The sequence below is a fragment of the Phalacrocorax carbo genome, chromosome 21, assembly GCF_963921805.1.
Source record: "Phalacrocorax carbo chromosome 21, bPhaCar2.1, whole genome shotgun sequence".
In the NCBI taxonomy this organism is placed as follows: domain Eukaryota; kingdom Metazoa; phylum Chordata; class Aves; order Suliformes; family Phalacrocoracidae; genus Phalacrocorax; species Phalacrocorax carbo.
The window spans coordinates 896,807-919,021 of NC_087533.1; the positions used below are offsets into that span (position 1 = coordinate 896,807).

Genomic DNA, 22,215 nt, shown 5'->3' on the forward strand with positions numbered 1-22,215 from the left:
CGGAAGGGGGTGCTAGCCGAGCGACACCCACACCGCCCAATGAGGGTGGTGCGAAGGGCGGGCCTCATGGGGAAGACCCCGCCTCCGCCCGGCTGTTTAAACGCCCGCGACGGTTGGCGACCGGTAACAGCCGCGGCGGGAAGACGGGAACGGCCGGGCCCGGTCGGGTACCGGGGGGAGGAAACGCGAGACCCTCGTCAGGTACCGGGGAGGGGCCTTGGGGGGCCGGGCAGACGGGGCCCCGAGCCCTGGGGCCGCCCTGAGGTGAGGTGAGGGGCTCTGAGGGGCGAGGCCCCTCCCAGACTAGGACACTCTGCAGGATTTCTTAAAATTTATAAAAATAACATTGAAAAATTGCATTTTTTTAAGTAAAAAAAAAAAAAAAGAGTAAAGCAGCAAGCTGCCCTTGTCCCGCCGAGGTGACCCCTCACCATCATTCAGCATCCACACAGACCCGCTTGGGGAGCTGCTCGGCAGCATCACCCCTCCCCGGGGCGTCACTGCGGTGGCTCCTCTTGGTTTCGGGGGGCTGCTCGTCTCTGTCCCCGTCCAGCCCCAGGCCCTGCGGGGTTTCGATGCGGCCCCGCCGCACAAAGTGGCGGATGCGGGCCTCCAGCCCCTCGCACTTGGGGCGGGCCAGTAAAGGTTTGTAGGTGCGGGCTTTGATGCCTTCCACGAAGCTGCTGACCTGGCTGCAGAGCGGAGGCTTCATATCTCCCCAGAGGATGGTCGTGCCGTTCCCCGGGCCTGTAATATAATTGAAAAAAATACCAGTGGTTTGAAAAATCTATTTACCCCTTTCCTTCACTCCTTTGGTTTTATTAGTTACCTCCATCCCACAGTATTGCCAGAAAACCACCACTTACTTTCTCCAGCAGCCACGGGAGCAGCATCTAACCCCCGTAACATGTTACGCAGCACTTGAGTTTTGACTGCGTGGCTGGCCCAGAGCTGCTGTAGGTGGGTAATGTTGAACTCCTGCACCTCTCGGTCGTAGAGCCACTGAAGGTTTTCAAACTCGCAGTCATACAGGACAAGGGGAAACTCAACTGCCATGCTAGGGAAAAGGAGAGAAAGCATCACCTGTGGCGGGCTGGAGGGATGCTGTGACAAAAAAAGCTTGTGTAACAGCCCATCAGCCTGTCTTTTCTGCCAAAACCAGCCCTGTCTTTTACAGAACTCCTTTTTTCAATGAAAACTGGATTAGTTGTTACCAAATGCCAAGGACTAAAGCCATCCAAAGCTTGTCCAAGAGCAAGAAAACTGGGATCCTTACGGATACCTCCCAGAGAGGCTGCTGGTGGCTGGCTTCCGTATTGTGAGCAACCGCTTTGCAGGTTGGCAGAGAAGCGGCTCGCAGCAGTGCTTTGTGCGCGGCCGTTGCTTTGAGGCAGCCCGGGAGGCTTCCCCAAGCTCTCCATACCTGTACTGCGGTTTTCGGGGGTTCTTCTCCACGTCCAGCAGCTCGTCAATGATCTCTGGGCTCTCCATCCTCTGGCCAATGAGGAAGAGGATGGCCATCATGCAGCGGACTTGGTGATAGAGGAACGCCTGTCCCGTCACCTCAAACTGGCACAGACGGAAGGGATCCTGCAGCCCGGTTTCTCCTCCTCTCTCCACCCATGTCACTCCGGCGCTGAGAATTGTTCTCTGGAAGTTGACCACCCCGTTGGCGACATCCATTTTACACAGGTTACGGAAATCGTGGGTCCCCACGTACCTCTGGGCCGCGACGTGCATGAGGGCCACATCCAGGTCGGCGCAGGGGAAGAAATATCGGTAGGTTCTCTTGAGGCAGCTGAACCGGGCACTGAAATCGGGCTCCACGGGGGCCCAGGCCAGCGCCCGGATGTCGGGCGGGAGCACCCTGTTCAGAATATGGGTGTAGCGGAGCTCCTCCTCCCCCTCGCTTCTGCCTCCTGGGTCGCCCTCGTGGCCGTTGTGCTTCTTCCCCTCCAATAGGTTCGAGCGGAGATCTAGGGAAATCACCTGCAAAATGAGGAAAGCCAGGATTAGATTGCAGATGGGCGTATTTGGGATGGCAAGCCAAGTCTTCCTACACCGCTGTGAAATAAATTCAGGATCTCCTACAGATGAAGGAGTCTTAAATCAGGCGCTCTTACCACTCCTTCCTGCGGGTAAAGCTGCAAGTGCCTCTGCTAAGCTTCCTAGCAGATGCTATGGATTCCTTTAATAAAACAGAGAAAGTTGCAGACTGCCTACATAGCATGGTCTCGAAACAGCTTCAACTTTAGTCACTGTTTTTAGGCTAAAATATGCTGCTTTTTTTTTTTTTTTTTCCTGTGCTGGAGGTGACGCCTCGAACCCAGTAACAGCCTGGCTGTCTGGGAAACCTGCAGTGGGAACAAGTTAATGCTGCAGGTGCACAAGAAAATGCAAGAAAAGGCAGCCCCTGCCCTTATTCCGTGCGGCTCATCTTGCCAAGGAGAGCAGACCGCCCACCTGAGCCAAAACCACCCCAAAGCCAAGCTTCCAGAGCCGGGAGGGAGGGAAGGAGAGACTGGCCTGACAGTGAAGCCGTGGTGGCGCAGGAAGGGCTGCGCTCTCCCCAACAGCGCAGCCAGCCTGGTGGCTCCGTGCCCACCGAGCCGGCCGGCTGGCTCGCCTCCCTCCCGCTCCTACGCTCCCTTCCGCTAGCTGCCGCTCCCCTCAGACCCTTCTGCGCAGAGATTCAGCTGCAGGAAGCTACCCAATTCTTGGAGACTTTTGGTGGGGTTAGCAAATGAAATCCGCTGAGGGGGCTCTGCCAAGCGCCGCAGTCAGCGCAGGAAGAGCAACAAGCGCGTCTGTGGAGGAAGGGGCATCTCCCCTTCTGTTTGGCAGCACTGAGCTACTGGGGAAGCTGCAGCCTAAAACGCATTTCATCCTCTCAAAACAGGCCCCTGGAAAAAAACCTAGTGCTAATATGGAAAAAAAACCCAGCACTAATAAACACTTTGAGGGTCTAAAGTCATCATTCCACATGCAGGAAGCCATCATTAGGCTCACTTTCAGATTTAAAAGCTGATGGCTTTTAAAAACCAACTGCAACCTGTGCTGCCTTGGCTCACCGCCGTGGGACAGCCATCCCACCGGATTCCCACCCGCACAGGAGCCTGGAAAGCCCCAGGGGGAATGGACATCCTGACCTGTCCGAAGGCGCTGACTCCTTTGTCCGTCCGCCCGCAGCGGTGGTAGTTGGAGGTCTGTCTGTCGTCTACCAGCCGTGTCTTCTTCAAGGCCTCAAACAGTTTCTCTTCAATAGTGTTGCTGGTGTTTTCCTGGCTGGCAAAACCCTGGTAGCCCCAGCCCAGGTAGGCGATCTTCAGCGCCACGTGTCTGCGGCCGTAGGCGCCAAAATCGAACGGCCGTTGCTGGCGTTTCTTAGCTTTGCCAGGGGCCACAGGAGCCTCCCTTCTCCCAGCACCCTCCTTGTCCTCTCGGAGCTTCTCCTGCAGCCGCTTCACCTCCTCTTCCAGCTCCTGCACCCTCCTCAGGAGTCGCTCGTGGTCGGTAACCGCGCTCCCTTCAGTCATGGCTGCTCTCTGGGAACCTTAATTAGTTGCTGGTAGCTCCTTGGGGTCTGTGGAGAAAGAAGGAAATTGGGGGGTGTGTGTGTGTCATGTTTTTATGTGGCTTTTATTACACCTAGAGCTGTGCTCTGTAAAAGAACTGTTACCCATGGAATAATTCCTCATTTTTCAACCCTTCAGTGTTCCTAGCAGAGCCAGCGGGGCTTAGCTGGGACAGCTTCATCTTCCTGAAGTCTCTTTCCACTTTTTCATCGCCCCTCTTCCCCCGGCTGCCGCCGCACAATCGGATCTGCTCCGCCAGCCCCAGTGCGACGGCAGCACATTCCCAGCTAGCCTTTCCCTACAGGCGCGGGGCCGTCACGGAGCCCTTTCCATTTTCGCACTGTGCTCAGCCAGCATCAGCACTCCAGACAGCCCGCTAACGGCTGCCATTCATCTCGCTGCGCCATCTGCTCCAACATTGCCTAACGGCACCACTAAAACTTGCATTTTATTTTTTTTCCAACCCATTTCACGGCGTAAAGATATCATGAGTGGAAACAGCGTCCGGATCCCTTTTTGCAGCAGGTCTTGAGGTTTGTTATAACCAAACAGCATTTGGGCTGCGATAGCCAACATCTAAACCAAGCATCTAAACACGCGGCGCTGAGCCTTTTCCTCTTCTGCGGAAGCAAAGTACCCTCTCAGATGTCCCTAGGTTCAATCACGACTAGATCCTGCGTTTGTCCATCATCCCGTTAGTACTTTATATATAATGGATTGATTTTAGCGTGGTTTTTAAGCGGGGAATTTAGGAGTCGCGTCAGAGGGGGCTTTGGGGCTTCACAGCTCCGCTCTTTCCATTTAATGTGGGGCAAGAACCTTCTGCTCCAAGACCTCCACCCGATTAACCTCAGTCAACACCCGTGAACCCCAGAAGCTGAGTCACAACACCCCCTTTTATGCCTTTAGCCAGCTGCAAGATATTAACTGTGGTTTATTTTCGCAGGATCCATCCAGCTCGGTGGAAATGACGGAGGAGGCGCCGGGGCTGGAGGACGAGGAGTGGCTGGTGGCCGCACTGGCCCCGCGCCGCCCCTGCTCCGATCCCTATGCCAAGGCCTCCTTCGTTCTGGGGGCGCAGCCAGCCCTCCCTACACCTTCCGAGGATCGGAGGGGAAGCAGGAGGTTGGTAATGAAAAGGAAGGTGCTGAGGCACAGACCCGATGGAGGAGTCGAGGTCTCCGACGAGTCGGCAGCCAGCGAGCCGGACAGCGACGCCGAGGTTTTGAGCCTGAGGCAGAAAATGCTTCAGCTACGGACATTTGCAGAAGACAGCATCTCCGAGGGGGAAATTGAGATGAGCAGCAGCTCCCTCGATGAGTCCCCTTCCTGCTGGCCCCATGGGGACAGTCCCCCCTTTCTCCTCGGGGATTTCGGGAGCCGGAGCTCTCCTGCTTCTCAGTACACCGCAGCGGCTGGACAACCCAAGTCCTTCATTCCTCCGCGCTTCGAGCCCTTGGGCCGTAACCAGGGCAAAACCGACCGAGTGGCCAAATATTTTGAATATAAACGAGAATGGGAGAAATTCCGAATCCCAGGGGAGGATCAGCGGCAAGAACTGCGCTGGGGCATCCGGGAGCAGATGCTCTGCAAACCCGAGCTCCCCGGCAGGCCACAGCACCTCTACGCCCCCAACCCTTACATCGTGCCCACCGAAAAAAAGAGAGCTGCCCTACGCTGGGAGGTGCGCTGGGACCTGGCCAACGGCCTCGTCCCCAGGAAACACACCTCCTCCTAGACTCCCGAAGCCCTGCTCCGCGCCGACCGTCCTCTAACTGTGCGCCCGCTGCTCTCCTGAGGACTATTTTTTTTCCTTTTTTCCTCCTCAAAATCCCTGATAAGTCGGAAAATCTCCCCATTTTTTTTTTTTTTTGCACTTCAAGTGGGTTAAATTGTGGTATTAAAACTTTAATTAAAGTTTTAAATTAAAATTAATTAGATTTAAATTAAAATTCAAACTTTAACCTTAAAGGGGTAGGGTAAAACACCCTTGCACCCTGCAGAGCTTCTCTTTGAGATTAGACCACACGGCTCGTGAGACTTTTCAAATATCGGGAGAAATAAGACTGTAACAAACCTGGGGATTTCAGGGTGTTTTTTCAGCATGTAATGGCTGCTGGGTTGCTGTGCAAGCTCTCACGGCGGTTTTATTTATGGCAATATCTTTAATAAAGCATGCGGAAAGATCTGATCTGGTTCTGTGGGCTAATTCCCAAAGCCCTCGGTTTATCCCTCTACCACCCATCAGCTCCCCTCGCCTTGTTTTTACCTCCTTTTTAGAATGAATGAACTTTAGGATGAAGTGAAGATAATATTGTTATTTTTTTTCCTCCAGGCTTCGGGGCAGGCCAACAATTCGGCAGCTTTTGCACAGGAAAAGGCCTTGAAGCTGCGGCAGGGCGAGAGGTTGGGGACCCCCTGTGGAAGGGCCCCCCCGAAATCCTGTCGGGAAGCTGGAAAAGGACTCCCCCCACCCCAAATCTCCTCTGGGGGGTCAGGGAGTGACCCTGGCTGGGGATGAGGGGACACACACGCTCCCCGCCCTGCTGCTGCCCCCCACCCAGGGCTGGGGAGTTCCTATGAGGGGGTCTTCACCCCCCCAAAAGCCCATGGGGGACAGTGCCACCTCCCTATGGGGTCTCCACTCCTCTGGCACCACAGGGACCCCCCAAAACCCTATGGGGACCAGTGCTGGCACCCTACAGGGTCCCTTCTGCCACAGGGGACCCACCCCACCCCAGGGGGTCCCTGTCCTCAGCACCCTGAGGAATCCCCCACCAACCTACGGGGGTGTCCCTGTCCCCAGTGCCTCAAGTACCCCCGCGGGATGGTCTCTGCTGCCCCTGGGAACCCCCCCAAACCCCACAGCAGCGTGTCCCTGTCCCCAGTGCCCCGAGGACACCCCCCACCCACCCCACCGGAGGGTCTCTGCTCCCCCAGGGACCACCCCAAACCCCACGGTGGGGTGTCCCTCTCCCCAGCACGCCAAGGACCACCCAAACCCACGGGGGGGTCTCTGCCCCCCCCAGGGACCCCCTGAAACTCCGCAGCAGCGTGTCCCTGTCCCCAGTGCCCCGAGGACACGCCCCACCCACCCCACCGGAGGGTCTCTGCTCCCCCAGGGACCACCCCAAACCCCACGGCGGGGTGTCCCTGTCCCCAGTGCCCCGAGGACACGCCCCACCCACCCCACCGGAGGGTCTCTGCTCCCCCAGGGACCACCCCAAACTCCACGGCGGGGTGTCCCTGTCCCCGGCACCCCAGGGACCCCCCACCTCCCCACGGGGCGGGGTGTCTCTGTCCCCCAGACCCCACGGGGTGCGCCCCCACAGCCCCGGGGGGCTCCCGCTCCCCGGCCCTACCTGCGGCCGCCGGTACCGGTGCCCCGGAAGCGCCCGCCCCGTCCGGTGGTGCCGGCCGCGCTCCGCCCGCGCGCCAGGGGGCACCGCCCCTCATGAATATTCATTAGCCGGGAGCCATGGCGGAGGCGGGCGACTGGCCGCTGCGGGTGGGGACCGGGCCGGGCCTTCCCCCCCCCCCCGCCCCCCCCGGGCCCCGGCGCCGGTAACGGCCGCCTCTCCTCCCTCAGCTCCCCGGTCTCCGCCCGCCGACGCGCCGCCGGGACCCCTCCGTGCACCGCCGGGGTAAGGGGGGGCTCGGCCTCCGGGAGGGCCCCGGCCTCGGGCCGCTCCCCCCACACACACCTTCCTCCTCCCTCGGCAGGGCGCGGCGATGAGGGACAGGAGGAGGAGGAGGAAGAGGAGAGAGGTGGGTCCTGAGGCTGGGGTGCTGAGGGGTCCCCGTGGGGTCCCTGTGGGAGGGTGGGGGTCCCTGTGAGGGTCCGGGGGTGTACTGAGGGGTCCCCGGGGGGGGCCGGGGGATGCTGAGGGGTCCCTGTGGGAGGGCGGGGGTCCCCATGAGGGGCTGGGGAGTGCCACGGGGTGTACTGAGGGGTCCCCGGGGGGGGCCGGGGGATGCTGAGGGGTCCCTGTGGGAGGGCGGGGGTCCCCATGAGGGGCTGGGGAGTGCCACGGGGTGTACTGAGGGGTCCCCGGGGGGGGCCGGGGGATGCTGAGGGGTCCCTGTGGGAGGGCGGGGGTCCCCGTGGGGTCCCCATGAGGGGCTGGGGAGTGCCACGGGGTGTGCTGAGGGGTTTCTGGGGCGGGGGGGGGGGGACATGCTTGTACTCACTAATTCCCTATAGGTCATAGCGGTGCCAGGGCGCCCCGAGAGGGGGATGGCCAGAGACCCCGTATTTGCAGGAAGGGGGAGAGACTTCTCCTAATAAGTCTTTTTTTTGTTGTTGTTGTTTTTTTAAATTCTTCTCTGCCTTTTCCAGTGACCTCGGCGGAAACCTCCCTGCTGAACAAGCTGATCCGTACGTCCCTCGTGGAGTCCAGCCACCACGTGGAGATCCTGCAGCAGGACCCCAGCTCCCCGCTCTTCTCCATCAAAACCTTTGAAGAGCTGCCCCTGTGAGTCGCCAGCGGCCCCCGGCCCGGGACCTGCTGCCGTTCCTCACACCGGCCCTCCTTTTTATTTTATTTTTATTTTTGTTTTACAGGAAGAAGGAGCTTTTGAAGGGGATTTACGTCATGGGCTTCAACAGACCATCCAAAATCCAGGAGACGGCCCTGCCGATTATGCTGGCGTATCCGTGAGTAGCATCGCGGTGTGGGTGAGCCCCGGCTCCCTCCCGGTATCCCTGATGCCCAACCCTCGGGCGCCGCTGAGCTGCCTTTGCTTTGCAGGCCCCAAAATCTGATTGCCCAGAGCCAGTCAGGGACAGGGAAAACAGCAGCTTTTGTCTTGGCGATGCTGAGCAGAGTTAATGCCGCTGAGAAATACCCACAGGTAACAGAGGGAAGGGAAAGGTGACGCAGGAGGGGTTTGCTGCAGCCCTCAAGATGCTGCCACGGGGGTTTTGTCCCCTATCTCTGATTTTATCTGCTGGAGGGGGATGATAAACCCCCAGGTTCTGTCGCAGCAGCAGGTAGGACAGAAAGCATGGTGCCTGTCAAAGGGAGGTGCTTTTACTTGCTAGAAGTAGGTTAAGCCAGGCTTTAGATATCCTGGAATATACACTTTGGGGAGCATCCAGCTGAATTTGAAAAGCAACTGCAAAGACCACTGGTTTTCTGGTAGCTGAACCCCCTCTGCGAGCCCCTCTCTGCGAGCAGAATCAGCTTTGCGAGCTGGCTACTGCCATTCAAAGCCTCTCACCTCATGCATACGGGGCAATTTAATCGGTTGCTTTAAAGCTCCGTGCAGAAACGAACCACGTGGTGCTTCAGGAGACAGATTTCTCCTCTGGCGACTTCTTTCTGCCTACATCCGTCGAGCTGTGCTGCGTTCTCACCTCCCTCAGCTCCAAACGCGATCACCCTGCACCTCTGAGGGATTTTCCTGTGCTCTTCTTTCGGTCCCTTTGAAATACCTCCTCATCTGCCAGGGGTAGCCCATCCCGGGAGCAACCCTCGACTTTGAATCGAGGCATTTCTCATGTGACAGCCTTTTATCTCCCCTCAAGTGCCTCTGCTTGGCTCCCACCTACGAGCTGGCCCTGCAGATCGGGTGCGTGGTCGAGACCATCGGGCGGTTTTGCGCTGATGTCAAGGTGATGTACGCTGTCCGGGGAAACCGAGGTGAGTCTGCTCCCACCAAGCAGAGTTACCGGCGTCATAACAGGAGCGTTCAGTGAGTACAGGGATCCTCTCTCGGAGCCTTGAGCTACCGGGAGCCATGCAGACCTCCACGGAGGCGTATGAAATGGTGTCTGTATTCCCCTCTCCTGCTAAGGAGGCTTTTCCACAAACCCTGGCTGCTTCCAGGTGCCCCATTTGCGTGTGGGGCTGGCTCCCACCCCACCGAGGCAATAGGGAGGTATCAGCCCCACTTGCAGTTTTAAGCTCCGCTTTGCGATGACCCCCTCAAAGGCTGGAATCTGCATTCAAGTAGCAGAAATGCGTCGCGTTTGGAGACGGCCGGATGCTATTTCCCCCTCTCTTGCAGTTCTGCAGGGCGCTGTGCTGGAGGGCCAGATCGTCATCGGGACTCCGGGGACGATGCTGGACTGGTGTTTCAAACGGCGGGTCATAGACGTGAAGAAGATCGACATGTTTGTGCTGGATGAAGCCGACATCATGATCGATACCCAGGGCCTCTCCTATCAAAGCATCCGCATTCAGAGGCAAGTACTCCCGATGGCTGGCATCCCGCTTGCCGTGCTTTTCTCCCGCTTTGCCCAGCTCTGAGGGAACCAGTTGCCGGATGAGCTGTATCGGTGATGAAAAAGAGCATCCTTGTGGTGTCAAAGGGGCATCTGGGGAACCGCAAGTCCCGGGATCCAGCTTTCTGTAAAACCGCATCCGTGGGACACGCAGGGAGGTTTTTATCTTGCTCCCCTTTCCTTTGAGACGTTGCAGCTCCCTTTCTGTCCAAGGTGACCCAAAATCAACTTAAATTAGCTTTTATTCCTAATGAGTCCCTCTTCTGGGCTGACCGGTCCTTTTTCTCCACCCCAGGTCTTTACCCAAGGGCTGCCAGATGCTGCTGTTCTCGGCCACCTTCAAGGAAACGGTCCGGGCGTTTGCCATGCAAATAGTCTCCAACCCCATCGTGATAAAGCTGCGGGAGGAAGAGCTCACCCTTGGCAACATCAGGCAGTACTTCTTCGTGTGCAAGAGCAGGGAGGAGAAGTACAGAGCCCTCTGCAACATCTACGGCAGCATCACCATCGGCCAGGCTATGATCTTCTGCCAGGTAAAGTGGCTCAGCCTGAGATCAATGAATTTTGCAGTTGGCGATAACAGAAATGGCTCATTTTACGGCGTGGGCGCAGGGGGCTCCTCCCAAGACCCTCAGAATCAAGCAGCGGACCCCCGGGAGGGGTGGGGAGTGCACTGCCAGCATTTACTGGCAGCTCTCCTACCAGTTGTGACTGCTTTTGCCTGGCTTCCACAACCACCAGTGCATGGAAAACACACTGTGTTTCCTTGCCCTTTGTGCTGCATATCCCGACAGAGGCTTCTGGCTTGTCTGCGTCGGATTTTTGCCTTATTCTGAGGTGTTATAAAATGCCAGGAGCTCCCTCGGAAAGACCAGGGGACTCGGGAGGGGGGGAAATATCGGGGAAGGGTTGGCCAGGAGCAAGCAGAGCAACAGAAGAGCTGCTGCAAAACCTCAGCCCGCCTTCCCCGCTGTGCCCAGACCCGGAGGGTGGCGGACTGGCTGGCGGCGGAGATGACGCAGGATGGGCACCAGGTTGCCATCCTGACGGCGGAGCTGACGGTAGCCCAGCGGGCCAACGTCATCCAGCGCTTCCGCGACGGGAAGGAGAAGGTCCTCATCGCCACCAACGTCTGCGCCAGAGGTACCGCCCGAAAACCCGGCGCCCCGTCCCTTTTCCGATGGCAGGGGAAATGCGTTTCCCAGCCCACTGGTTCTCCCGCTGGCAGCACGGGCTCGAGGAAGGGACCCTCCCTGGCCTGCGGGGTGATCCCTTTCCACAGCCCATCTCCTCCTTTCTCAGGGATCGACGTGCAGCAGGTGACCATCGTGGTGAACTTCAGCCTCCCCATTGATCAGAACAACGAGCCGGATTTCGAGACCTACCTCCACCGCATCGGGCGAGCGGGACGCTTTGGGAAGAAGGGCATCGCCTTCAGCATGGTGGAAAGCCAGAACATGCGGCTGGTGCAGATGATAGAGGAGCATTTCCGTGAGTATCCATGCGGATCGAGGCGGTTTTGGGACCGGTGATCCCCCTCCGGCTCTTCCCACCTGCAAAGGGACCTTGTTGGGCGGCACTTCGCGCTCAGTTCAGGCGGCAGAAGCAGCTCTACTTTCAGCCCCTCACCCTTCTAGGGTTAGTTTTTTATCCCCAGCAGCCCAGTTTTCAGAGAAGCAGCCTAGGAGGACGTGTGTGACTTGCAAGGGACCTCGCAAGCACCCAGGATGTCTCAGCACCTCTTTTTTTTTCTTTTTTTCCCCTCCTTCAGGCATTTTATCTGCCTTTATCCTGCAAATCCCTGTCCTGGGGGAGCCGGTGCTGCGGCTCAGCTGAGCCCTGGCTGAGGGAGAGAAGCCGGCAGCTGAAACGGCACAGGTCATTCCTGATGGGAAATCGATTGTCAGTCATAAATGTCATGAGGATTTTCATGGGATTTGCAAGATTTTTTTCAAGACTTTCCAAGTCTCGCTGCCTCTCTTCCCTGTGATTTTTTCCCTAAAAGAAGGCTATCAAAACATTTCGGTGCGCAGAGAACTATGTCCCTTCCTCAGCTTCGTCCTCAGAGCTGCCCAACCTTCTCGGCAGCTTGAAAATGGAAATTTAAAAACCAGATGAGCAGAGCAGGCACGAGCCAGATACTCCAGCAAAGGCTTTTCTCTGAGCAGCGGAAGCGTCAGCCGGCTGCGACGAGCAGCTCGAACAACCGTGAGGCGGACGAGCCCGACCCCTGCCAGATTTAGCCTGGTGTGGGATTTCGGCGGGGTGAAAATCCGAGCAGCTGAGCTCCCAGCGCCCTGCCTTTTTGCTTTTTTTTTAACACCACGACGTTGCGATTTGAGGGCCGGGGCTGACAACGATAATGACCCTTCCCCGGCCTCACATCGCGTTGGAGGTGGGAGCAGAGAGCGGGAGCACATCCTGGAATCCCGACCCGATGCGGTGCTGCTCGCTTGGGCTGCCTCTCGCTTCCTTAGCGGCCTCCTCGCGGCCGCTGCCCTTCCTCCTGTGCTTTCTCTGAGTTTATTTGACTATCGTTGAAGGCCACAGAGCAGAAACACTCTGCCGAGTGCTTGAGGGGGTTTCCCAGCCCGTGCCGGTGCCCGCGAGCAGCGCGAACACGGCCCCGCGGGGCGGCCGGGCTCTGCTGCCACCCTGGTTGTGCCAAACGCTGACAATTTCTTTTTTCCTTCCTGCAGAGACCAAGATCAAGCAGCTGGACCCAGATGACATGGACGAGCTGGAGAAGCTTGCAAACTGAGTGAGGGGAGGGGGGGATTTGCTCCCCCAGATCAGAGTTTTGGTTCAAAAAGGGAGGGAAAGTTCCAGGGGAAAATCTCCCAGTTCTCTCGTAACTTCCTAAAGCCATTGGGTTTTGTTGTGATGTTTGAGGAGAAGACAGGGCCGAACCCTTGGCCCTGGCGATTTATTGCCCTTGGTTTTGTTCCGTGTTACCTCTCTGAGGTTTTTTTCACAGCCGTGATGCTGCGTGTCCTGAGGAATCCCCGGAGGGGCTCTTAAAACATGGGGTAACGTTCCTCAAAAATGGGTGCGGGGGCACTCGGAGCGCTCAGAAAACATAAACTCCATTAACTGGCCCAAAGTATCTGGTGAAAAGTTTATAAAGAAAAAAAGTTAGGAGAAAGGAGCGAGTCATTAAAAAGCCAAGCCCGTCTCACTAGATGGCAGCATGAACCCACCGCTGCCATCCCAAATCCCAGCGGCACCCGAACCGCTGGCGGTCGGGGTCACGGCGGTGGCGGGAGAGCGAGGTCGGGCCCCCCAGGCTGCGTTAGTGTCCCCAGACAGTTTATCCCAGCTCCTCGCTAATAAAATGAAATTATTTATAACTACTGGGGTGTTGTTGATCCTCCTTTGCCGAAGTCCCTTGAAATTTATCACTTATTTTACTCGCGGAAGGATTTTTATTGGGTCAAAGTGTTGACAACGGCGGCGTGCCCGACCTGCCGCCGCTCCCCTCCCTTCGGCTTTGGGAAGATATTAAAAGATGTGACCTCTGCGGGCAGAAAAACGCCACCGAAGGCATCCAGCAGCGGGGAGGAATCTTTACAGTGGGGAATCTTTTAAAATATTTAAAGCCAAGAATTTTTTTGTATTTTATTTTCTCTCCCCCTTGCGTTATCAGCCCCCCTTGGGCCAGGCTGTCAATGTCCTCCCTAGGAAGGCTCAGGCCCACAAAAAAAAAACCAAAACCAAAAAAACCTAAAAACAATAATTTGTAGGGTATTGCACAAAAATTGGGATAATTCTGGCCCCGTTTTGAGGGGAATTTGAGCTGCCGGGCTGCGTCCTGCCGCCTCCTGAGCTCAGTTTGCTCCGGCTGAGGCCCTTTCTGGGTGGATCCTGACTTTGGGGAGGGGCTGCCACAGGCTCCTGCATCCCCCCACTGCCATCCGCACCCCAAAACCCTCCCGCTGGGGTGCTCCAGCCCCCCCGTCCCTCCGGCATTGCATTACAGCGCCGCCGCCGCCCCCCATGAATGTTTGATGGGCGGGAGATGAAATATCAAACCCCGCTGGCTGCCAAGCGCCAGCGTCCCCCAGCTTTTTTGATCGAGGTGGGGGGTGGCAGCATATTTTCCCCTCCTTCAGCCAAAAAAAATGCACAGGAATTAATTTCCCCCAGGGAAGGGGGTGGGAAGGAGGCGATGCTGCCACTCCTGCAACGAGCATGCCTGTCCTCAGCCCTGAGATTGCAGGGGCCGAGGCGGGCAGCGGTGGCAGGTTCCCCCCCTCCTTTCCATCCTATAATATAAGCTTTAAATAATTAACAGTTAATCAGGGCTGGGCCTAATTACCCAAGGGGAAACTGGAGAGGAGGCCGGGGCGGAGAGCGCGGCCCTGCTTGGGCAGCCCGCTGCGGTGCCGGACATGGCGCCATGGAGCGCGGCCAGGCACCGGCACCACCGCCGTGGAGGGGGCCCTGGATCCTCTGCCTGCTGCCGGCACTGGCAGGGGGTGAGCAGAGACCTGATTCCCCCCCAAATCTTCCCCCGGGGGTGGAGGGGGAGGGCGTGGGGAGGGGGTGCCGCGGTGCAGAGACCTGACTGACTCGCTGCGCCTCCGGCCAGGTCAGCTGCTGGCGGCCGGTGAGGCAGCTTATGAGGAGCGGGCGGTGACGGGGGTCCGGGGCCGAGCGGTGGAGCTGAGCTGCGGGTCAGCGGCGGTATCGGCCCCACCGGCGGTGGTTTTCTGGAGCTTCGCGACGCCGGGGGGCTCAGGGCCGCCGCGGGTCGTGGCGGTGGGCTCGGGCCGGGAGGCGATGGTGGCCGCCAGCGCAGGGACGCTGGGCCGGGTGACCCTGCGCAACGGGACGCTGGAGCTGCGGGAGCTGCGGGCGGCCGCCCAGGGCCGCTTCCTCTGCCAGGGGCTCTTCCCGGAGCAGGGCCGGCTCCGCGTTGGCCACGCCGCCGTCCTCCTGCGCGTCCTGGGTAAGCCGCTGGGCCGTGGCCGCCCCGGGGGGCCCCTCTAGCCACAGAAGCATCCCCTCGCCCAGTAGCCCATAGAGCCTTCCAATGGCCAACGTAGAGTGCTACTGGCCAATGAAGCAACCCACCGGCCGACAAAGGCCCCACTAGTCAGTAAAGCACGCCGCTAGCCAGTCTAGAGCCCCACTAGCCAAGGGAGTGGGGCAGTAACCACCAAAGGGCCCCACCAGTCCATGAAGCATGCTACTAGCCAACATAGTGCCCCACTAGCCAACATCAAGGCCTGCTAGCCAACATACTGGCCCACTAACCAGCAAAGCATCCCGCTAGTCAGAAAAGCACCCTACTAGCCAATGTAGCACTCACCAGCCAACACAGCACCCCACTAGCCAGTGTAGTGACCCCCTAGACAACATTGCACCCCACTAGTCAGCATGGCACACTGCTAGCCAATATAGCAACCCGCTAGCCAATACAGTGCTGTACTGGCCAACATAGAATCCCCACTAGCCAATATTGCACCCCCATGAGCCAAGGTAGTGCCGCACTAGCCAATATAGCACCTCACTAGCCAGCATAGCACCCTACTAGCCAATGTAGCACCTCACTAGCCAGCATAGTGCCCCATTAGCCAACATAGCACCTCACTAGCCAGCATAGTGCCCCACTAGCAACATAGCACCTCACTAGCCAGCATAGTGCCCCATTAGCCAACATAGCACCTCACTAGCCAGCATAGTGCCCCATTAGCCAATATAGCACCTCACTAGCCAGCATAGCACCCTACTAGCCAATGTAGCACCTCACTAGCCAGCATAGTGCCCCATTAGCCAATATAGCACCTCACTAGCCAGCATAGCACCCTACTAGCCAATGTAGCACCTCACTAGCCAGCATAGTGCCCCATTAGCCAACATAGCACCTCACTAGCCAGCATAGTGCCCCACTAGCAACATAGCACCTCACTAGCCAGCATAGTGCCCCATTAGCCAACATAGCACCTCACTAGCCAGCATAGTGCCCCACTAGCAACATAGCACCTCACTAGCCAGCATAGTGCCCCATTAGCCAACATAGCACCTCACTAGCCAGCATAGTGCCCCATTAGCCAACATAGCACCTCACTAGCCAGCATAGTGCCCCACTAGCCAGCATAGCACCCCACTAGCCAGCATAGCGCCCTCACTAGCCAACATAGCACCCTAATAGCCCAAGTAGCTCACCACCAGCCAACATAGCACTCACCAGCCCCATTAGCCAAAGTAGAGCCCCACCAGCCAACATTGCCCATGACTGCCTTCATTAGCCTGTACGTGGCTGCTCCATGGGTCCCTGTGCCAGGACGTCTGCCTCACTAGCCCGCAGACATTGTCACTAGCCATCCCACTAGCCACAACAGCACCTCACTAGCCAACATATGGTCTGGGCTGGAAAGATCATCCCCAGGTGGGGCAGGAGGGATCTGGGGCAGCTTCGGGGGCCGCTCATGGCTCGGTGCCCCCAGTGCCTGTCTCCAAGCCCTTTGTGCGGCCGACAGCGGCGGCGGCTGCAGAGGGAGCGGCGGTGGCCCTGATGTGCACCGTGCGGGAGGGGACGGAGCCGCTGAGCTTCTCCTGGCAGCACCGGGAACCCCAGGGGGGTCCCTCCGCGTCCCCCACGGGGCCGGGGTGCGCCGGGGCTGAGCTGCACCTGACGCCCGCCAACCGCAGCCACGCTGGCTGGTACGCCTGCACCGTGCGCAACGAGGTCAACAACCGCACCAGCGAGCCCGTCTACCTGGACATCGTCTGTGAGTGTCCCGGGGCTCGGACCCACCTCCCTGGGGTGGGGGGGCTGTCCCAAGGTGGGGGGCTCAGGCACCAGCTGCGGGGGCACCCTGAAGGTGCCACCACGGTGTAGCCATGGCTACCATGATATGGCTGTAGCCACCATATACCCTGCCACCATGGTGTCTCCATGACCACTGTGAATGGCCATGGCCACTATGTACACTGCCTCCACGGCCACCATAGTACCTCCATGGCCACCATGTAGCCTTCATTACCACCACGATACAGCCAAGGGTACCAAGCACCCTGCCACCATGGTATGTCTATGGCTACCACGTATCCTGCCACCATGATGCTTCCATGGCCACCACAATATGGCCATGACCACCATGCACCCTGCCAGATTGGTGCCTCCATGGCCACCATGATACAGGCATGGCCAACAAGCATGTTGCCTCCATGGCCACCATGTACCCTGCCACTGTGGTGCCTCCATGGCTACCATGGCATGTCCATGGCCACAATGCACCATGCCACCATGATGACTCCATGGCCACAATACAGCCATGGCCACCGTGCACCATGCCACCACGATAAGACCATGGCCAACAAGCATGTTGCCTCCATGGCCAGCACAGCACGTCCATAGCCACCATGTACCCTGTCACCGTGATGCCTCCCTGGCCACCATGGCATGACCACGGCCACCATGCACCGTGATGCCTCCATGGCCACCACGATATGGCCAGGGGCACCATGTACCCTGCCACCATGATGCCTCCATGGCCACCATATGTCTATGGACAACAAGCACGCTGCCACCACGATGCCTCTGTGGCCACCATGTACCCTACCACTGTGGTGCCTCCCTGGCCACCCTGACATGTCACGGCCACCATGCACCACGCGACATTCACAGCCACCACGGTGCACCCTTTCTAAGGAGGCTTCACAGCCCAGTTCCCGCCAGTGGCAGGATGCCCCAGGGGGGCTGCATCCCCTCTGTGGGGACATCCCGGTGGCTAAGGGTCCCCATGTTGCCACAGATGGCCCCGATGAACCAGCCATCAGCGTGGAGCCCTTCTCCCCCGAACAGGGGGGCTTCTCGGCTGGTGAGCGGGAGGAGGTGGTGCTGAGCTGCCTGGCTCCCTCCAACCCCCCCAGCCGCTACGTGTGGCTCCACAACGGCTCCCAGGTCCACACTGGCCAGACCTATGTCATCGTTGCCATCACTCGCACCCAGGCGGGCACCTACACCTGTCTGGCTGAAAACACCCACCTCCAGACCCGCACCCAGGCCACCATCATCCTCACCGTCTACTGTAAGTAACCCTGGGGGCGGGGGGCGGCCTGGTGGGTCCCCCCCTGGGGTGAGATGGACCAATGCAGCTCCCCGGTGAGGATGTGGGTGCAAGGGGAAATTTGGGGGTGTGGGGTGTGGATCTCCCGCTCCATACCCCAGTGCTGACGGTCTTCTGCAGATCCACCAGCCGGGAGCCCCAGCTGCTCTGCCGTGGCCACCGGCAACCTGTGGGACGTGACCCTGCGGTGCCGCTGGCTGGGGGGCTTCCCCCCGGCACGGCTGCGCTGGGTGGGCCCTGGGCCCCCGGAGGAGGAGGAGGAAGAGGGGGTGACAGGGACGAGCTTTTCTGTGGCCACCAGCATCCAGCCAGGGGTGGCCACCAGGAACGGCAGCTCCTTCTCCTGCCTGGCCTCCCACCCGGCGCTGCCGCAGGGGGCTGCGTGCGGGACCACCCTGTGTGAGTGCCAACAGGTCCGTGCCCCGACCCCCAAAATCCCTCCCTGACCCCCCCTTGGCACAGCAGTGACCCCCTCGCCATGGGATGGGCAGCCCAAGGACATCCAGCAACCCTAGGTCGCTCTAAAATGGGGTCCCCACAGCACAGCTGGGGGGTGGGGTCCCCTTTTTTTGGGGTGGTGGTGGAATATGCTTCAGCGCAGCGTCACGGCACCCCACCCTGACGCCTCTGTGTCCCGCAGGGGTCCCAGCTGGCGGCCCCTCCTGCGCGGCAGCAGCCACCAAGGGTGACGAATACGTGATGCTGCGGTGCCGGTGGGAGGGGGGCACGCCGCTAGTCACCCTGCGCTGGCACAACAGTGAGGGCCGGGCCTTGGGGGACCCCTCGCCCTCCGCCACCGTCCTGGTGCTGAGCGCCAACAACGGCTTGCGGGGCCAGGAGTTCATCTGCATGGCCACCCACCCGCTACAGGCCACCAGTGCCGAGTGCCGCCTTCGGCTGGGTAAGCCGGGTCGGTCCCCAGGTGCCCGCACCGCAGCGGGGTTACACGTCCCTGCCGCCTGCGTCCCCCGCTTCTTGCCGCGCAGAGGCGCCCGGACTGGAGGTGGCGAGGAGCGAGGTGGCGGTGCTAGAAGGTGGCGAGGCACGGTTGGCGTGCCGGCAGCACGGCGGCAGCGCTGATCTCGGTGCCACGGCGGTTTGGTACGATCCCAAGGAGCAGGAGGTGACATCAGGGCTGGCCAAGTACCAGTTGGAGCGGGGAGAAGCGTGGGTCAACCTGACCGTCCGCGATGCCGAGTGGCCGGGGGATGGTGGCACCTACCGCTGCACCGCGGCCAACGCCGTGGGCACCGCCAGTCTCCCCGTCCGCCTCCGCATAGACCGTGAGTCCCAGGAAAAGCGGGGGGGTCGCCGGGGTGGGGGCTCAGCGGGGTGTCAGCCCCCCTCTGCCCCGGCACTGTCCTGCCGCAGGGTACCCCGCCCCCCCAAACGTCACCATCAGCAAGCTGCGGTACACACGGGCGCGCACCGAGGTCCGGCTGGAGTGGCGGACGCAAGGCGCCGGCAACCTCACGGGCTTTGTGGTACAGCGGCGCCAAGCCAAGAAACCCCCCCGGCGGGCGCCCAGCCCCTGGGAAACAGCCGCCGGTGACATCGAGCCCCATTCCCGCGACCGGCGCCTTGGGGGGCTGGACCCGGCCGTGGTCTATGCTTTCCGTGTCCTGGCTGTCAACCACCGGACAGCCGGGCACCCCTCCGAGGTGCAGACACCAGGTGAAGTGCGGGGGGGACCCACTGCTCCGTGGGGGCAGAGCAGGTTTGAGTGGAGAAGGGCGATGTTTGCATCCAGGAGGAGCTTAGTGTGAGCAGCTGTCAGTAGGTTCCAAAGTGAACAGGCACAGACTCCCACCTCTGGGCTCTGCCAGGCATTGGTGAGGGGTGCCTGCTGCCTGCCACGCTCCCTCCTCTCCCTTGTTACCCTCATTACCCCTGGCAGGGGGAGAGGCTGACAGCAGCCCCTCTCTTCCAGCCGAGCCTCCCTTCGAGGCCTACCCGGCGGTGATGGGAGCGGCGGTGGCGGGGATGCTGGTGGCCACCACGGCATCGCTCCTGGCCCTGCGCTGTATCGCCCACCGGCGGGACGCCCTCCCACGTGAGCGCTGGGGTGGGGGGGAAGCGCGGCAGGGGCAACAGCAACACGCCAGACACCCACACCTCACATCTGTCTGTCTGTCCATCCCCAGGCCTGCATGACCTGCTCTTCCGTATGTGAGTGTCCGAAGTCCCTCACCCCATGGCTCCCACACCCCAGTGCCGGAGAGACCCCCCCATTACTTCCCCCACCTCCAGGGCTGGGCCCAGGGCCCAGGAGCCCATCAGCACACTGGAGGATGCCGGAACAGCCACGAGCAGGAAGGATGGAGCAGCACCAGCACCTGGAGACGCGGCTGCTGCCGGCACAGCAGCAGGTGACAGCACCCGTGGGGCAAGCTGAGGGCTGAGCCCCCTGCCCCAGTTACCCAGCACCCACCCGGTGTCACCAGGGGCTCTCCCACCCCTTGCAGAGCCACCCTTGGCACCGCTGGACACCACCGAAGACCCACCGGTTAACGTCACCATCACGGTGACGGCAACACCCTGAGCCCTCCAGCTTTTTCCTCCTTATTCCCCTTTCCTCCCCTTGTTTCACACGATGGGACGGCAGCGCCTGCCTGCGCCGTGTCCCACTCGTCCCTTCATGTTAATAAAGGCGGGAAGGGTGGATGCATCTCCCAAACCTCGGCTCCTACGATGCTGCTGAGTCAAAACTCAGCAGCTAGAAAAATATCCGTGATCCAGACCCGGCCCAACAATCTGGGGCTGGCGGCAGAGGGGTTTTGCTTATGATATTTGAAAAGGCCACTGGGTGAGAAGTAGGATTTTTGCTGGGGGACAGCTGGCTTGGGAAAGGGAAAGCTTTTCTAACCCCAAAATGTACAAAGGAGCGATAAAATCATGATACAGGACAAGGCAAAGCCCCTCAACCTTTCTTACCGGTAAAAAGCTCACGCTGGGTTTTACCCACGGCTATAAAAAGCAGCACAGTCCGAGGGTGGAGATGAGCTGGGTGACGCCCAGGGAAAACAGCTCCAGCTCAGCCTTGAGCCTTCAGTTACTTCTGGAGGTAAAACAAATATTTAGGTTAAAAAAAATATTTTCTCACCGATAGGAGAAAAAACCCCAGGGGTGAAGCTCCGCCCTCAGCCCAGGGCATGCGTTGCCTGAGGTCGTGGTCACTGCTTTGGGACCGTGGCGAGGTTTATGTGGTGTGAAGACAGCCGCAAGTCTTCCGTGGGGTGGGGAAGGGGTCCTTGTCTTCACCCCAAACTCTCCATTTTCAGGCCAAATCACCGGATGTTAAAAATAGCAATTAGTGAGGGTTTTTATCCACATGGGTGCAAGCATGGAGGGAGGCAGCGGCCAAGGAAAGGGGTGAGTGAGCCCCAGCCTTCCTCAGCCCTCGCTCGCGTTCATCAACACACACCAGAAGACGTTTCTAGCCATTTTCTCCTGTATTTGGTTAATAACCTGTTGGGAGGTGTCAGGTGATGAGAACCAACCTCACTTCAGTGCCTGTGAAGTATCAAGCCCCACTCCTGCCATAAAGCAGCATCACTCTCTGATTCAAACCACCCAAAAAATAAAAACCCCAACCCCAAAACCCTGCAAAAACATACATACAATTTCCAAAGGAATATATTTTCCTAAGAAGCTGTAATAGTGTCTTTATGTGATGCGACCATGACAAAGGGGATCATGGGCAGGGTCCAATTTAAGCGAGGTCATTTAAAAATGGGGTTAAACCTCAGTGTTTGGGGAAAACAACGCAGCCCGAGTTAAAACCCACCCACTCGCCTGTCAATCTGTGTCAGAAACCAGGGAAAGCCTTGCAGCAGGTCTCGTGAAGGGAAAATCCAGTGAGGCTAACGCCACGCTGCGAGGAGCGGAGGGAGAAGGCCGGGTTTAGGAGGGGAGTCGATAACTGAAGAGGGAGGAGCGGGGCTTTGCGGCGGCTCCGGGTAGATGGCAGTCGAAGCCCACAGGTTTCGCCGTGCGAGGACACACAAACCCTAAAAACAAATGCAAAAAAAAATTAATATAAACAGTACAGTAAAAGAAAACCCCCGTCACGGCACTGAATACAGCCCACAGAGAAGCTGCTACCAAAGCAGATTGCCAGAGCTTCCTCCTCAAACAGAAATCGCTCCCCCAAACCCCAACGCTCGCAAAGCGCCTCACTGCACCTGTAGCGCCTTTGCTCCCCGAGGGGTTTGCAGCAGTTCCAGCCAGGCCAGCATTGCTTCCTCCCTTCCCAGCCCCGCAGCCAGCATTGGCTAGAAAAATACTCGCTCGGTGAAAAGGCGGCTGCACATGTGTCGCCTCGGGGCGGCCA

At 59.1% G+C, this 22,215-nt stretch overlaps 4 protein-coding genes across 7 annotated transcripts; 3 read left to right on the forward strand and 1 right to left on the reverse strand.

Moving 5' to 3' along the window:
* Nucleotides 1-24: 24 nt before the first annotated feature.
* HYLS1 (HYLS1 centriolar and ciliogenesis associated) lies at nucleotides 25-5,763 on the forward strand. 2 transcript variants are annotated; one of them, XM_064470798.1, is made up of 2 exons: nucleotides 25-201; nucleotides 4,522-5,763. In XM_064470798.1, the coding sequence occupies exons 1-2, from the start codon at nucleotides 40-42 to the stop codon at nucleotides 5,311-5,313; spliced, it is 954 nt and encodes a 317-aa protein (XP_064326868.1). In that variant the 5' UTR covers nucleotides 25-39; the 3' UTR covers nucleotides 5,314-5,763. The 2 variants fall into 2 exon arrangements, with proteins under 2 accessions (XP_064326868.1, XP_064326870.1); XM_064470800.1 differs by lacking the exon at nucleotides 25-201 and adding an exon at nucleotides 1,647-1,779.
* Nucleotides 317-7,072, reverse strand: PUS3 (pseudouridine synthase 3). Of its 2 annotated transcripts, none has more exons than XM_064470793.1 (5): nucleotides 6,938-7,072; nucleotides 3,150-3,583; nucleotides 1,424-1,989; nucleotides 867-1,057; nucleotides 317-747 (listed from the first exon to the last, which is right to left on the reverse strand). In XM_064470793.1, exons 2-5 carry the CDS (start codon nucleotides 3,534-3,536, stop codon nucleotides 434-436), a joined length of 1,458 nt encoding a protein of 485 aa, XP_064326863.1. In that variant the 5' UTR covers nucleotides 3,537-3,583; nucleotides 6,938-7,072; the 3' UTR covers nucleotides 317-433. The 2 variants fall into 2 exon arrangements, with proteins under 2 accessions (XP_064326863.1, XP_064326864.1); XM_064470794.1 differs by lacking the exon at nucleotides 6,938-7,072 and adding an exon at nucleotides 5,845-5,993.
* DDX25 (DEAD-box helicase 25) lies at nucleotides 7,058-13,157 on the forward strand. Of its 2 annotated transcripts, XM_064470802.1 has the most exons (12): nucleotides 7,058-7,083; nucleotides 7,165-7,219; nucleotides 7,299-7,343; nucleotides 7,915-8,050; nucleotides 8,140-8,232; nucleotides 8,327-8,429; nucleotides 9,106-9,220; nucleotides 9,588-9,765; nucleotides 10,100-10,337; nucleotides 10,785-10,947; nucleotides 11,107-11,295; nucleotides 12,504-13,157. In XM_064470802.1, exons 5-12 carry the CDS (start codon nucleotides 8,171-8,173, stop codon nucleotides 12,563-12,565), a joined length of 1,110 nt encoding a protein of 369 aa, XP_064326872.1. In that variant the 5' UTR covers nucleotides 7,058-7,083; nucleotides 7,165-7,219; nucleotides 7,299-7,343; nucleotides 7,915-8,050; nucleotides 8,140-8,170; the 3' UTR covers nucleotides 12,566-13,157. The 2 variants fall into 2 exon arrangements, with proteins under 2 accessions (XP_064326872.1, XP_064326871.1); XM_064470801.1 differs by lacking the exons at nucleotides 7,058-7,083; nucleotides 7,165-7,219; nucleotides 7,299-7,343; nucleotides 8,327-8,429 and having other exon boundaries at nucleotides 8,029-8,050; nucleotides 9,106-9,765.
* Nucleotides 13,158-14,203: 1,046 nt separating this feature from the next.
* On the forward strand, nucleotides 14,204-20,424 carry VSIG10L2 (V-set and immunoglobulin domain containing 10 like 2). The gene is given in 12 exon segments (XM_064470705.1): nucleotides 14,204-14,282; nucleotides 14,396-14,755; nucleotides 16,257-16,541; nucleotides 17,568-17,843; nucleotides 18,003-18,281; nucleotides 18,523-18,797; nucleotides 18,799-19,165; nucleotides 19,254-19,556; nucleotides 19,813-19,935; nucleotides 20,027-20,051; nucleotides 20,133-20,251; nucleotides 20,348-20,424. Coding segments are annotated over 12 exon segments (2,568 nt in total).
* The last annotated feature ends 1,791 nt before the right edge of the window (nucleotides 20,425-22,215 follow it).

Coding starts and splice junctions, on each gene's coding strand:
- HYLS1 (XM_064470798.1), top strand. CDS start 40: ATGAGGGTGGTGCGAAGGGCGGGCCTCATGGGGAAGACCCCGCCTCCG. Junction 202..4,521: donor AAACGCGAGACCCTCGTCAG/GTACCGGGGAGG, acceptor TTATTTTCGCAG/GATCCATCCAGCTCGGTGGA.
- PUS3 (XM_064470793.1), bottom strand. CDS start 3,536: ATGACTGAAGGGAGCGCGGTTACCGACCACGAGCGACTCCTGAGGAGG. Junction 1,058..1,423: donor CCCCGAAAACCGCAGTACAG/GTATGGAGAGCT, acceptor CCTTTTCCCTAG/CATGGCAGTTGAGTTTCCCC. Junction 748..866: donor TCCCGTGGCTGCTGGAGAAA/GTAAGTGGTGGT, acceptor ATTATATTACAG/GCCCGGGGAACGGCACGACC.
- DDX25 (XM_064470802.1), top strand. CDS start 8,171: ATGGGCTTCAACAGACCATCCAAAATCCAGGAGACGGCCCTGCCGATT. Junction 8,233..8,326: donor CCGATTATGCTGGCGTATCC/GTGAGTAGCATC, acceptor TTTGCTTTGCAG/GCCCCAAAATCTGATTGCCC. Junction 10,338..10,784: donor AGGCTATGATCTTCTGCCAG/GTAAAGTGGCTC, acceptor CGCTGTGCCCAG/ACCCGGAGGGTGGCGGACTG.